At 43.4% G+C, this 14889-nt stretch overlaps 1 protein-coding gene across 1 annotated transcript in view; it reads right to left on the reverse strand.

Annotated features, from left to right (window-relative positions):
• The window catches only part of LOC109887480 (ankyrin-2-like), a 20517-nt gene extending 11284 nt beyond the window's left edge, over positions 1 to 9233 (reverse strand). Inside the window, exons 1-5 of the mRNA XM_031820134.1 lie at positions 8969 to 9233; positions 6627 to 6725; positions 3492 to 3590; positions 590 to 688; positions 82 to 168 (exon numbers count right to left, since the gene is read on the reverse strand). Of these exons, the coding sequence (XP_031675994.1) occupies positions 82 to 168; positions 590 to 688; positions 3492 to 3590; positions 6627 to 6725; positions 8969 to 8989 (405 nt within the window). The 5' untranslated portion in view covers positions 8990 to 9233. The remainder of the gene's footprint in view (positions 1 to 81; positions 169 to 589; positions 689 to 3491; positions 3591 to 6626; positions 6726 to 8968) is intronic.
• Between the last annotated feature and the right edge of the window lie 5656 nt (positions 9234 to 14889).

Genomic DNA, 14889 nt, shown 5'->3' on the forward strand with positions numbered 1-14889 from the left:
TAAGAATTTGTTCTGAACTGACTTACCTGGTTAAATAAAAATGCCGGTTTAAGGTTAAAGGTTAAATAATAATATAATTACCTTGCCCTTGGTGTCATGTTCCAGGAGGAGAGAAACCACCTGGTTATGACACTGCTGCAAGGCTATGGCCAGGGGGGTGAACCCATCCTACAGGAGGAGGAGGAGAGGAGGAGAAGGGGAGAGGAGAGGAGAGGAGAGGAGAGGAGAGGAGAGGAGAGGAGAGGAGAGGAGAGGAGAGGAGAGGAGAGGAGTGGAGAGGAGAGGAGAGGAGAGGAGAGGAGAGGAGAGGAGAGGAGAGGAGAGGAGAGGAGAGGAGAGGAGAGGAGAGGAGAGGAGAGGAGAGGAGAGGAGAGGAGAGGAGAGGAGAGGAGAGGAGGAGAAGGGGAGGAGAAGGGGGAGGAGAGGAGAGTTAAACAGACAGAAACACAAAGATATCCAAATTCACAAATCTTGACAAACCTATAAACCCACACACACACACACACACCTATAAACCCACACACACACACACCTACGCACACACCCACACACCTATACACCCACACACACACACACACAACACACAGACCTCAGTAGCAGCGCTCTGGTTGCCTCCATTCTCCAGCAGGTATCTGACCACCTCCAGGTGGTTCTCCTGGGCTGCCATGTAGAGAGGAGTGAAGCCATTCTGGAGGACACACACACACACACATGCGCACACACACACACACACACAAAGATACACACACACACACACACACACATGCACACACACACACACACACACACACAAATTCAGTTACTGAGGTTGTACGTTACATGATAGCAGGTAATTTAGCAGACATTGATCCAAAGAGACTTACTGTCAGTGATACACTTTAATGGAGACTGGTGGTATTATACAGACTGGTGGTATTATACAGTGGAGACTGGTGGTATTCTACAGACTGGTGGAATTATACAGACTGGTGGTATTATACAGACTGGTAGTATTATACAGACTGGTAGTATTATACAGACTGGTAGTATTATACAGACTGGTGGTATTATACAGACTGGTGGAATTATACAGACTGGTGGTATTATACAGACTGGTGGTATTATACAGACTGGGTAGTATTATACAGACTGGTGGTATTATACAGACTGGTGGTATTATACAGACTGGTGGTATTATACAACTGGTGGTATTATACAGACTGGTGGTATTATACAGACTGGTGGTATTATACAGACTGGTAGTATTATACAGACTGGTGGTATTATACAGACTGGTGGTATTATACAGACTGGTGGTATTATACAGACTGGTGGTATTATACAGACTGGTAGTATTATACAGACTGGTGGTATTATACAGACTGGTAGTATTATACAGACTGGTAGTATTATACAGACTGGTAGTATTATACAGACTGGTGGTATTATACAGTTGAGACTGGTAGTATTATACAGACTGGTAGTATTATACAGACTGGTGGTATTATACAGACTGGTGGTATTATACAGACTGGTGGTATTATACAGTGGAGACTGGTAGTATTATACAGACTGGTGGTATTATACAGACTGGTGGTATTATACAGACTGGTAGTATTATACAGACTGGTGGTATTAATACAGACTGGTGGTATTATACAGACTGGTGGTATTATACAGACTGGTGGTATTATACAGACTGGTAGTATTATACAGACTGGTGGTATTATACAGACTGGTAGTATTATACAGACTGGTGGTATTATACAGACTGGTAGTATTATACAGACTGGTAGATTATACAGTGGAGACTGGTAGTATTATACAGACTGGTAGTATTATACAGACTGGTAGTATTATACAGACTGGTAGTATTATACAGACTGGTGGTATTATACAGACTGGTAGTATTATACAGACTGGTAGTATTATACAGACTGGTGGTATTATACAGACTGGTGGTATTATACAGACTGGTAGTATTATACAGACTGGTGGTATTATACAGACTGGTGGTATTATACAGACTGGTGGTATTATACAGACTGGTAGTATTATACAGACTGGTGGTATTATACAGACTGGTAGTATTATACAGACTGGTGGTATTATACAGTGGAGACTGGTAGTATTATAAGACTGGTAGTATTATACAGACTGGTAGTATTATACAGACTGGTGGTATTATACAGACTGGTGGTATTATACAGACTGGTGGTATTATACAGACTGGTAGTATTATACAGACTGGTGGTATTATACAGACTGGTGGTATTATACAGACTGGTGGTATTATACAGACTGGTGGTATTATACAGACTGGTGGTATTATACAGACTGGTGGTGTTATACAGACTGGTAGTATTATACAGACTGGTGGTATTATACAGACTGGTGGTATTATACAGACTGGTGGTATTATACAGACTGGTAGTATTATACAGACTGGTGGTATTATACAGACTGGTAGTATTATACAGACTGGTAGTATTATACAGACTGGTAGTATTATACAGACTGGTAGTATTATACAGTGGAGACTGGTGGTATTATACAGACTGGTAGTATTATACAGACTGGTGGTATTATACAGACTGGTGGTATTATACAGACTGGTGGTATTATACAGACTGGTGGTATTATACAGACTGGTGGTATTATACAGACTGGTGGTATTATACAGACTGGTAGTATTATACAGACTGGTAGTATTATACAGACTGGTGGTATTATACAGACTGGTGGTATTATACAGACTGGTGGTATTATACAGACTGGTGGTATTATACAGACTGGTAGTATTATACAGACTGGTGGTATTATATAGACTGGTAGTATTATACAGACTGGTGGTATTATACAGACTGGTAGTATTATACAGACTGGTAGTATTATACAGACTGGTGGTATTATACAGACTGGTGGTATTATACAGACTGGTAGTATTATACAGACTGGTAGTATTATACAGACTGGTGGTATTATACAGACTGGTGGTATTATACAGACTGGTAGTATTATACAGACTGGTAGTATTATACAGACTGGTGGTATTATACAGACTGGTGGTATTATACAGACTGGTAGTATTATACAGACTGGTAGTATTATACAGACTGGTGGTATTATACAGACTGGTAGTATTATACAGACTGGTGTATTATACAGACTGGTAGTATTATACAGACTGGTGGTATTATACAGACTGGTGGTATTATACAGACTGGTAGTATTATACAGACTGGTAGTATTATACAGACTGGTAGTATTATACAGACTGGTAGTATTATACAGACTGGTGGTATTATACAGACTGGTGGTATTATACAGACTGGTGGTATTATACAGTGGAGACTGGTGGTATTATATAGTGGAGACTGGTGGTATTATATAGTGGAGACTGGTGGTATTATATAGTGGAGACTGGTGGTTTTATACAGTGTCTATGTCACTATCCCAGATGGCACTGGGGTCACAGCCTATATGAGCATCATGGAGTCTATCTATCTGACCTGTGATTGGGCGTTGATGTCGGCCCCTCTCTTCAGCAGCAGTCGAGCCACTTCCTTCTGTCCGGCCAATGAGGCAATGTGGAGGGCTGTGTTCCCTTTCTGCAGGGAGAGGAGCGTTAGGATAGGATGGTTAAGTGTGTGTGTGTTTGTGTCTGTCTATGTGTGTGTGTGCATGTAGCAGTAGGTGTGTGTGTGTGTGTGTGTGTGTGTGTGTGTGTGTGTGTGTGTGTGTGTGTGTGTGTGTGTGTGTGTGTGTGTGTGTGTGTGTGGCAGTAGGTGTGAACAGCGTAGCATCTATGCTAACCCCTTTACCAATCCCCTGTTTAAAGGTCAGGCTGCAGCCCAGCTGTCTTTCAACTCCAGGTTAACATCTTGGTGGCACTATGTTGTCTCCTCAGATAACTCCTCAGTAACATGTCAGATAACTCCTCTATAACATGTCATATAACTCCTCTATAACATGTCAGATAACTCCTCAATAACATGTCAGATAACTCCTCAATAACATGTCAGATACCTCCTCAATAACATGTCAGATAACTTCTCAATAACATGTCAGATACCTCCTCAATAACATGTCAGATAACTTCTCAATAACATGTTAGATATCTTCTCAATAACATGTCAGATAACTCCTCAATAACATGTCAGATAACTCCTCAATAACATGTCAACTAAAATTTCAGATAACTCCTCAATAACATGTCAGATGACTCCTCAATAACATGTCAGATAAGTCCTCACTAACATGTCAGAAACTACTCAATAACATGTCAGATAACTCCTCAATAACATGTCAGATAACTTCTCAATAACATGTCAGATAACTCCTCAATAACATGTCAGATAACTCCTCAATAACATGTCAGATAACTCCTCTATAACATGTCAGATAACTCCTCAATAACATGTCAGATAACTCCTCAATAACATGTCAGATACCTCCTCAATAACATGTCAGATAACTTCTCAATAACATGTCAGATAACTTCTCAATAACATGTTAGATATCTTCTCAATAACATGTCAGATAACTCCTCAATAACATGTCAGATAACTCCTCTATAACATGTCAACTAAAATTTCAGATAACTCCTCAATAACATGTCAGATGACTCCTCAATAACATGTCAGATAAGTCCTCACTAACATGTCAGAAACTACTCAATAACATGTCAAATAACTCCTCAATAACATGTCCGATAACTCCTCAATAACATGTTCGATAACTCCTCAATAACATGTCAGATAACTCCTCAATAACATGTCAGATAAATTCTCAATAACATGTCAGATAAATCCTCAATAACATGTCAGATAACTCCTCAATAACATGTCAGATAACCCCTCAATAACATGTCAGATAACTCCTCAATAACATGTCAGATAACTCCTCAATAACATGTCCGATAACTCCTCAATAACATGTCAGATAACTCCTCAATAACATGTCCAATAACTCCTCAATAACATGTCCGATAACATGTCCGATAACTCCTCAATAACATGTCAGATAACTCCTCAATAACATGTCAGATAAATTCTCAATAACATGTCAGATAACTCCTCAATAACATGTCAGATAACTCCTCAATAACATGTCAGATAACTCCTCAATAACATGTCAGATAACTCCTCAATAACATGTCAGATAACTCCTCAATAACATGTCAGATCACTAGAAGTGTCAGTAAAGATCTGGCTGCTAACTTATTGAGGGGTGAGGGGTGTGTGAATCAGAAGTGTGGATTAATTAAATAATAATAATAAGCCTATATGCCATTTAGCAGACGTTTTGTATCAAATGTGACTTACAGTAGTGTGTGCACACATTTCCGTTCGCAAGACCCCAGTGGTGATCGAATTGAGTGCAGGGTAAGGAGTGAGGGGCTGAGAGACGAGGGGTCGAGGGGGTAAGGAGGGCGAGAGGCGAAGGGTGGTGAGAGATTCCCTGGAGGTTGTTTATGGTAGTTGGCGGCTAAAGAGCATGCCCTGTCACCTGAGAACCCCACTGGATCAGGTAACACACACCCTGCCAGGGGGACTGATATTCTGGTCTGACACTGCTATACTGTACCTCTCTCTCTCTAACTCTCTATCTGTCTCTCTCTCTCTAACTCTCTCTCTGTCTCTCTCTCTCTCTGTCTCTGTACCTCTCTCTAACTCTCTCTCTCTCTCTCTGTCTCTCTCTCTCTGTCTCTCTCTCTCTCTCTCAACACCCAGATGGAGTGGGATTCCTAGCAGTGATTTAGACTTTAGAGACACTGATATCCTGCTTTCATCCTCTCTCTCCCACCATACCTCCCTCTTCTTAGTACTAGAGAGTATAAATGGCCTCTCTCCACCGTTCTCTCTCTCTCTCTCTCTCTCTCGCTCTCCAACCATGTCTCAATTCAATTCAAAAGGCTTTATTGACATGGGAAACATATGTTTACGTTGCCAAAGCAAACGGAAAAGACAAAAAAACAAAATTGAAATAAACAAGAGAAACATCAGTAAACATTACACTCACAAAGGTTTTAAAATACTATAGACATTTAGACATAGACATTTCAAATGTTATATTATTGGCTTTGTACAGTGTTGTAAACAATGTGCAAGTAGTTGAAGTATGAAGGGGAAGATAAATAAACAGGTAAATACAGGCTCTATTTAGAATGTTGTTTGTGTTCCACTAGTTGCCCTTTTGTCATGGCAACGGGCCAAACATCTTGCTGCTGTGATTGGACACTGCGATATTATTGTCCCGGGGGAGCTTAGAGGGAACATTGGTTCAGGTTATTGAGAAGTAATTTGAAAACAGATTTGTTTCAATTATTCAATTGGAATTTGGGGTTTACTTCCTGACATGTATGGTAGCGAGCTACAGTAGCTACAGCTAATTATTCAATTGGAATTTGGGGTTTACTTCCTGACATGTATGGTAGTGAGCTACAGTAGCTATAGCTAATTATTCAATTGGAATTTGGGGTTTACTTCCTGACATGTATGGTAGTGAGCTACAGTAGCTATAGCTAATTATTCAATTGGAATTTGGGGTTTACTTCCTGACATGTATGGTAGCGAGCTACAGTAGCTACAGCTAATTATTCAATTGGAATTTGGGGTTTACTTCCTGACATTTACTTCCTGTACCTTAGTGGCAGAGTCGACCGCAGAGCCTCTCTCCAGTAGTTCTTCCACCAGGTCCTCATGGCCCTCCTTAGCTGCCAGGTGCAGCGCATTCAGACCATTCTGGAACAGAGAAACACAGGTCTCAGGTCAGTGTTATAAACATAATAACTAAGGCCATTCTGGAACAGAGAAACACAGGTCTCAGGTCAGTGATATAAACATAATAACTAAGGCATTCAGACCATTCTAGAAAAGAGAAACACAGGTCTCAGGTCAGCTCATTAAACATAATAACTAAGGCCTGATATTCGGACCATTCTGGAACAGTTCCCTTTATAGTGCACTACTTTTGACCATTCTATAACAGAGAGAGAGAGAGACAGGCCTGGAGTCAGTTGATAAACATAAGAACTAAAATGTAACCTTGTTCCCTTTATAGTGCACTACTTTTGACCAGAGCCCCATAGGTTTCAATGTGGTAGACAACCTGAGTCAGTTAGACGGTAACAAGAGAACCGAGATATTCAGCCCGTCCCACAACAACAAACACAGGTCTCAGACAACCTGAGTCAGTTAGACGGTAACAAGAGAACCGAGATATTCAGCCCGTCCCACAACAACAAACACAGGTCTCAGACAACCTGAGTCAGTTAGACGGTAACAAGAGAACCGAGATATTCAGCCCGTCCCACAACAACAAACACAGGTCTCAGACATCCTGAGTCAGTTAGACGGTAACAAGAGAACCGAGATATTCAGCCCGTCCCACAACAACAAACACAGGTCTCAGACATCCTGAGTCAGTTAGACGGTAACAAGAGAACCGAGATATTCAGCCCGTCCCACAACAACAAACACAGGTCTCAGACATCCTGAGTCAGTTAGACGGTAACAAGAGAACCGAGATATTCAGCCCGTCCCACAACAACAAACACAGGACACTTCTGTGTATTTTTTTATCATGGAGATATTTGACTGTGTTATTGTTTTATTGGGGGTTTTGTTTGCGCTTGAAGACCAATCAAAAACCTTTAAAAAGTTGAAAAGGAAGTCAGGATTTCCTGACACCAGATGTCAACAAGTCAAACTGAATCAACGGAACGGTTGTCAAGAGAACGGTTGTCAAGAGAACGGTTGTCTATCCCATTCAACTAGAGGAAACGATTAGACGTCCTTCTCATCTCAGCTCGTGTGTATCGGACTGTTACCTAGCAACGGGTACTTCTTAAAAACATGTCCGACATGCAACATAAACAGTCCTAAAACAACAGCGTAGGGTTTTAAATAAGTAGCAACACTCCAAACCCACACGGAGAAAATCAGTTGTAAAAACATAACAGGTGAGTGACTCAGCTTAAACAGCAACGGGGGAAATATCCTCTGGTCAGCTTAGATTCAACAGCTAATATGGTCCATTAGCAACATAAGGGAGATGACTCATTTGGAGATCAGTGTTTCTTACACAATAGGCATTCAGACAGACCAATGAGACAACAAGAGGAGACACAGATCTGAGGTCAGTTACAAGTATAAGAACCAAGGCATTCGGATCGATGTTCAAAATAATTCTTTAAAAGATTCTTCTTCTTTTTTTACAATGACGGCCTGGAATCGAACCAGGGACTGTAGTGACACCTCTTGCATAGTCTTATTATTCCGTTTTGGATTTAAATCTCTACGTCGTCACATTTAGCCAATTCAACCTAACAGCTGTGTTGCTGCAGCGTCTTTGTTGTAATAAGGCACAGATCCTGGATCAGTTGTAAACCCAACAGCGTGAGTCTTTGTTGTAATAAGGCACAGATCCTGGATCAGTTGTAAACCCAACAGCGTGAGTCTTTGTTGTAATAAGGCACAGATCCTGGATCAGTTGTGAACTCAACATCGTGAGTCTTTGTTGTAATAAGGCACAGATCCTGGATCAGTTGTAAACCCAACAGCGTGAGTCTTTGTTGAGATACAGCATAGATCCTGGATCAGTTGTGAACTCAACATCGTGAGTCTTTGTTGTAATAAGGCACAGATCCTGGATCAGTTGTAAACCCAACAGCGTGAGTCTTTGTTGAGATACAGCATAGATCCTGGATCAGTTGTAAACTCAACATCGTGAGTCTTTGTTGTAATAAGGCACAGATCCTGGATCAGTTGTAAACCCAACAGCGTGAGTCTTTGTTGTAATTATGGCACAGATCCTGGATCAGTTGTAAACTCAACAGGTTTTTAACAGTGTGCCGTTTGTGATACACACAAGATGTCAACATGGCTCACGTAGCTAGCTACATGCACTGATAACTGAAGACAAGGATAATATACGTACAGCTGTGGTAAAGGATAACACACACACACACACACACACACATCACCTCGTCCTCGTCTTCCTCCATCCTGTCGTGTGTAGCCAGAGGAGCGAGAGGAATCCCAGCCCTCTCCTCCTCCTCCTTCTCCTCCTCCTCCACCTGACTATCCCTCCTTCTCCTCCACCTGACTATCCCTCCTCCTCCTCCACCTGACTATCCCTCCTTCTCCTCCACCTGACTATCCCTCCTTCTCCTCCACCTGACTATCCCTCCTTCTCCTCCACCTGACTATCCCTACTATCTTATTCTTCTTCTGGTCTGGTAATCTCTTCTTCTTCTGTTCTGGTACTCTCTTCTTCTTCTGGTCTGGTACTATCTTATTCTTCTTCTGGTCTGGTAATCTCTTCTTCTTCTGGTCTGGTAATCTCTTCTTCTTCTGTTCTGGTACTCTCTTCTTCTTCTGGTACTATCTTATTCTTCTTCTGGTCTGGTAATCTCTCCTTCTTCTGGTCTGGTACTATCTTATTCTGTTCTGGTAATCTCTCCTTCTTCTGGTCTGGTAATCTCTTCTTCTTCTGGTCTGGTAATCTCTCCTTCTTCTGGTCTGGTAATCTCTTCTTCTTCTGGTCTGGTAATCTCTTCTTCTTCTGTTCTGGTACTCTCTTCTTCTTCTGTTCTGGTACTCTCTCCTTCTTCTGTTCTGGTACTCTCTTCTTCTACTGTTCTGGTACTCTCTTCTTCTTCTGTTCTGGTACTCTCTTCTACTGGTCTGGTAATCTCTTCTTCTTCTGGTCTGGCAATCTCTTCTTCTGGTCTGGTAATCTCTCCTTCTTCTGGTCTTCAAGAGGTTTGGATGTTAAAGGTCCTGTCTGCCTCCTCCTGCCCCCCCTGCGGGCTCTCTCAGTCGGGTTGAGAGAGGAGCTACTGTCCCTCCTGGCTGGTCCTGGAGCCTTCTTTGCCACTGTAGTAAGGAGAGGTGTTCCTATCCCCTTCTCTGTTCACCCCCCCCCCCCCCCCACACACACACTAATTCCAAAGCCCCCCTCAACTTGGCAGTGGCTCGTACACACACACACCACACACACACACACACACACACACAGAAACACACACGCACGTACAAACACAGTCGTTCAAATGCCAAAGAGCCATGGGGTACGGGCTTTCTGCACTGTCATAGAGACTATCAAGGACAACACACATTTAGAAGCTTCTGAAAATGTCAAGGGAAAAGTAGTAGCCTGCATTCCGGACAGGGGCCATAGAGTTTGATAGAGCACAGAGTCGCCTGGAAGGAGGAGGTGTGTCTCAGAAAGGAGTACACGGGCCATAGAGTTTGATAGAGCACACACAATGTGTTAGAGTCTCCTGGAAGGAGGAGGTGTGTATCAGAAAGGAGAACACAGGGCCATAGAGTTTGACAGATCACATACTTAGAAGGCTTCAAAGAGCAAAGATGAACCTCAGCTGATAACACTTTGTCAGGTCAACTCAGTCATAATCATGTGACACACCATGCCCTTTCATTGGCCAGCAGTTCAATATCACGTTTCAAATACCTGGTCATTTCTGTACCAGGAAATGGAGTGCAACAAAATATATCTCAGTTTCCAGGGACGGACCTGGTTGGTCCCCATTGACATAAACTTAGAAGGCAGAAATATTGTGGACAGTCCATGGTTCAAATACTACTTCAGATATTCCAAATAATATGTATGTATATATATATATATATTATATTATATATATATAATATATATATTAAGCCCTGACTTGGAATAAAAAGCATTCTCCATGGAGATTCTCTACAGAAAGTGCTTTTAAGAACAGGACCATGTGTTATCTGTGTCTGGGAAATTGGCCCAAGCATTAAGAACAGGACCAGGACTAATCTGTGTCTGGGAAACTGGTCCCAGCATTAAGAACAGGACTAGGACTAATCTGTGTCTGGGAAACTGGCCCCAGCATTAAGAACAGGACTAGGACTAATCTGTGTCTGGGAAACTGGCCCCAGCATTAAGAACAGGACCAGGACTAATCTGTGTCTGGGAAACTGGTCCCAGCATTAAGAACAGGACTAGGACTAATCTGTGTCTGGGAAACTGGCCCCAAGCATTAGGAACAGGACTAGGACTAATCTGTGTCTGGGAAACTGGCCCCAAGCATTAAGAACAGGACTAATCTGTGTCTGGGAAACTGGCCCCAAGCATTAGGAAGAGGACTAGGACTAATCTGTGTCTGGGAAACTGGCCCCAAGCATTAAGAACAGGACTAATCTGTGTCTGGGAAACTGGTCCCAGCATTAAGAACAGGACTAATCTGTGTCTGGGAAACTGGTCCCAGCATTAAGAACAGGACTAATCTGTGTCTGGGAAACTGGTCCCCCAGCATTAAGAACAGGACTAATCTGTGTCTGGGAAACTGGCCCCAGCATTAAGAACAGGACTAATCTGTGTCTGGGAAACTGGCCCCAAGCATTAAGAACAGGACTAATCTGTGTCTGGGAAACTGGCCCCAAGCATTAAGAACAGGACCAGGACTAATCTGTGTCTGGGAAACTGGTCCAAGCATTAAGAACAGGACTAGGACTAATCTGTGTCTGGGAAACTGGCCCCAGCATTAAGAACAGGACTAGGACTAATCTGTGTCTGGGAAACTGGTCCAAGCATTAAGAACAGGACTAGGACTAATCTGTGTCTGGGAAACTGGTCCCAGCATTAAGAACAGGACTAGGACTAATCTGTGTCTGGGAAACTGGCCCCAAGCATTAGGAACAGGACTAGGACTAATCTGTGTCTGGGAAACTGGCCCCAGCATTAAGAACAGGACCAGGACTAATCTGTGTCTGGGAAACTGGCCCCAAGCATTAAGAACAGGAACAGGATTAATCTGTGTCTGGGAAACTGGTCCCAGCATTAAGAACAGGACCAGGACTAATCTGTGTCTGGGAAACTGGCCCCATCATTAAGAACAGGACCAGGACTAATCTGTGTCTGGCAAACTGGCCCCAGCATTAAGAACAGGACTAATCTGTGTCTGGGAAACTGGCCCCATCATTAAGAACAGGACTAGGACTAATCTGTGTCTGGGAAACTGGTCCCAGCATTAAGAACAGGACTAATCTGTGTCTGGGAAACTGGTCCCAGCATTAAGAACAGGACTAATCTGTGTCTGGGAAACTGGCCCCAGCATTAAGAATAGGACTAATCTGTGTCTGGGAAACTGGCCCCAGCATTAATAACAGGACTAATCTGTGTCTGGGAAACTGGCCCCAAGCATTAAGAACAGGACCAGGACTAATCTGTGTCTGGGAAACTGAAAGTGCTTTTAAGAACAGGACCATGTGTTATCTGTGTCTGGGAAACTGGCCCCAAGCATTAAGAACAGGACTAGGACTAATCTGTGTCTGGGAAACTGGTCCCAGCATTAAGAACAGGACTAGGACTAATCTGTGTCTGGGAAATTGGCCCCAGCATTAAGAACAGGACTAGGACTAATCTGTGTCTGGGAAACTGGTCCCAGCATTAAGAACAGGACCAGGACTAATCTGTGTCTGGGAAACTGGTCCCAGCATTAAGAACAGGACTAGGACTAATCTGTGTCTGGGAAACTGGCCCCAAGCATTAAGAACAGGACTAATCTGTGTCTGGGAAACTGGCCCCAAGCATTAGGAACAGGACTAGGACTAATCTGTGTCTGGGAAACTGGCCCCAAGCATTAAGAACAGGACTAATCTGTGTCTGGGAAACTGGTCCCAGCATTAAGAACAGGACTAATCTGTGTCTGGGAAACTGGTCCCAGCATTAAGAACAGGACTAATCTGTGTCTGGGAAACTGGTCCCCCAGCATTAAGAACAGGACTAATCTGTGTCTGGGAAACTGGTCCCCCAGCATTAAGAACAGGACTAATCTGTGTCTGGGAAACTGGCCCCAGCATTAAGAACAGGACTAGGACTAATCTGTGTCTGGGAAACTGGCCCCAGCATTAAGAACAGGACTAATCTGTGTCTGGGAAACTGGTCCCAGCATTAAGAACAGGACTAATCTGTGTCTGGGAAACTGGTCCCCCAGCATTAAGAACAGGACTAATCTGTGTCTGGGAAACTGGCCCCAGCATTAAGAACAGGACTAGGACTAATCTGTGTCTGGGAAACTGGCCCCAGCATTAAGAACAGGACTAGGACTAATCTGTGTCTGGGAAACTGGTCCCAGCATTAAGAACAGGACTAGGACTAATCTGTGTCTGGGAAACTGGCCCCAAGCATTAAGAACAGGACTAATCTGTGTCTGGGAAACTGGCCCCAAGCATTAAGAACAGGACCAGGACTAATCTGTGTCTGGGAAACTGGTCCAAGCATTAAGAACAGGACTAGGACTAATCTGTGTCTGGGAAACTGGCCCCAGCATTAAGAACAGGACTAGGACTAATCTGTGTCTGGGAAACTGGTCCAAGCATTAAGAACAGGACTAGGACTAATCTGTGTCTGGGAAACTGGTCCCAGCATTAAGAACAGGACTAGGACTAATCTGTGTCTGGGAAACTGGCCCCAAGCATTAGGAACAGGACTAGGACTAATCTGTGTCTGGGAAACTGGCCCCAGCATTAAGAACAGGACCAGGACTAATCTGTGTCTGGGAAACTGGTCCCAAGGATTAAGAACAGGACCAGGACTAATCTGTGTCTGGGAAACTGGTCCCAGCATTAAGAACAGGACTAATCTGTGTCTGGGAAACTGGTCCCCCAGCATTAAGAACAGGACTAATCTGTGTCTGGGAAACTGGCCCCAGCATTAAGAACAGGACTAGGACTAATCTGTGTCTGGGAAACTGGCCCCAGCATTAAGAACAGGACTAGGACTAATCTGTGTCTGGGAAACTGGTCCCAGCATTAAGAACAGGACTAGGACTAATCTGTGTCTGGGAAACTGGCCCCAAGCATTAAGAACAGGACTAATCTGTGTCTGGGAAACTGGCCCCAAGCATTAAGAACAGGACCAGGACTAATCTGTGTCTGGGAAACTGGTCCAAGCATTAAGAACAGGACTAGGACTAATCTGTGTCTGGGAAACTGGCCCCAGCATTAAGAACAGGACTAGGACTAATCTGTGTCTGGGAAACTGGTCCAAGCATTAAGAACAGGACTAGGACTAATCTGTGTCTGGGAAACTGGTCCCAGCATTAAGAACAGGACTAGGACTAATCTGTGTCTGGGAAACTGGCCCCAAGCATTAGGAACAGGACTAGGACTAATCTGTGTCTGGGAAACTGGCCCCAGCATTAAGAACAGGACCAGGACTAATCTGTGTCTGGGAAACTGGTCCCAAGGATTAAGAACAGGACTAGGACTAATCTGTGTCTGGGAAACTGGCCCCAGCATTAAGAACAGGACCAGGACTAATCTGTGTCTGGGAAACTGGCCCCAAGCATTAAGAACAGGAACAGGATTAATCTGTGTCTGGGAAACTGGTCCCAGCATTAAGAACAGGACCAGGACTAATCTGTGTCTGGGAAACTGGCCCCATCATTAAGAACAGGACCAGGACTAATCTGTGTCTGGCAAACTGGCCCCAGCATTAAGAACAGGACTAATCTGTGTCTGGGAAACTGGCCCCATCATTAAGAACAGGACTAGGACTAATCTGTGTCTGGGAAACTGGTCCCAGCATTAAGAACAGGACTAATCTGTGTCTGGGAAACTGGTCCCAGCATTAAGAACAGGACTAATCTGTGTCTGGGAAACTGGCCCCAGCATTAAGAATAGGACTAATCTGTGTCTGGGAAACTGGCCCCAGCATTAATAACAGGACTAATCTGTGTCTGGGAAACTGGCCCCAGCATTAATAACAGGACTAATCTGTGTCTGGGAAACTGGCCCCAAGCATTAAGAACAGGACCAGGACTAATCTGTGTCTGGGAAACTGGCCCCAGCATTAAGAACAGGACTAATCTGTGTCTGGGAAACTGGTCCCAGCATTAAGAACAGGACT

Source organism: Oncorhynchus kisutch, unplaced genomic scaffold (genome assembly GCF_002021735.2).
Source record: "Oncorhynchus kisutch isolate 150728-3 unplaced genomic scaffold, Okis_V2 scaffold3069, whole genome shotgun sequence".
Lineage (NCBI taxonomy): Eukaryota > Metazoa > Chordata > Actinopteri > Salmoniformes > Salmonidae > Oncorhynchus > Oncorhynchus kisutch.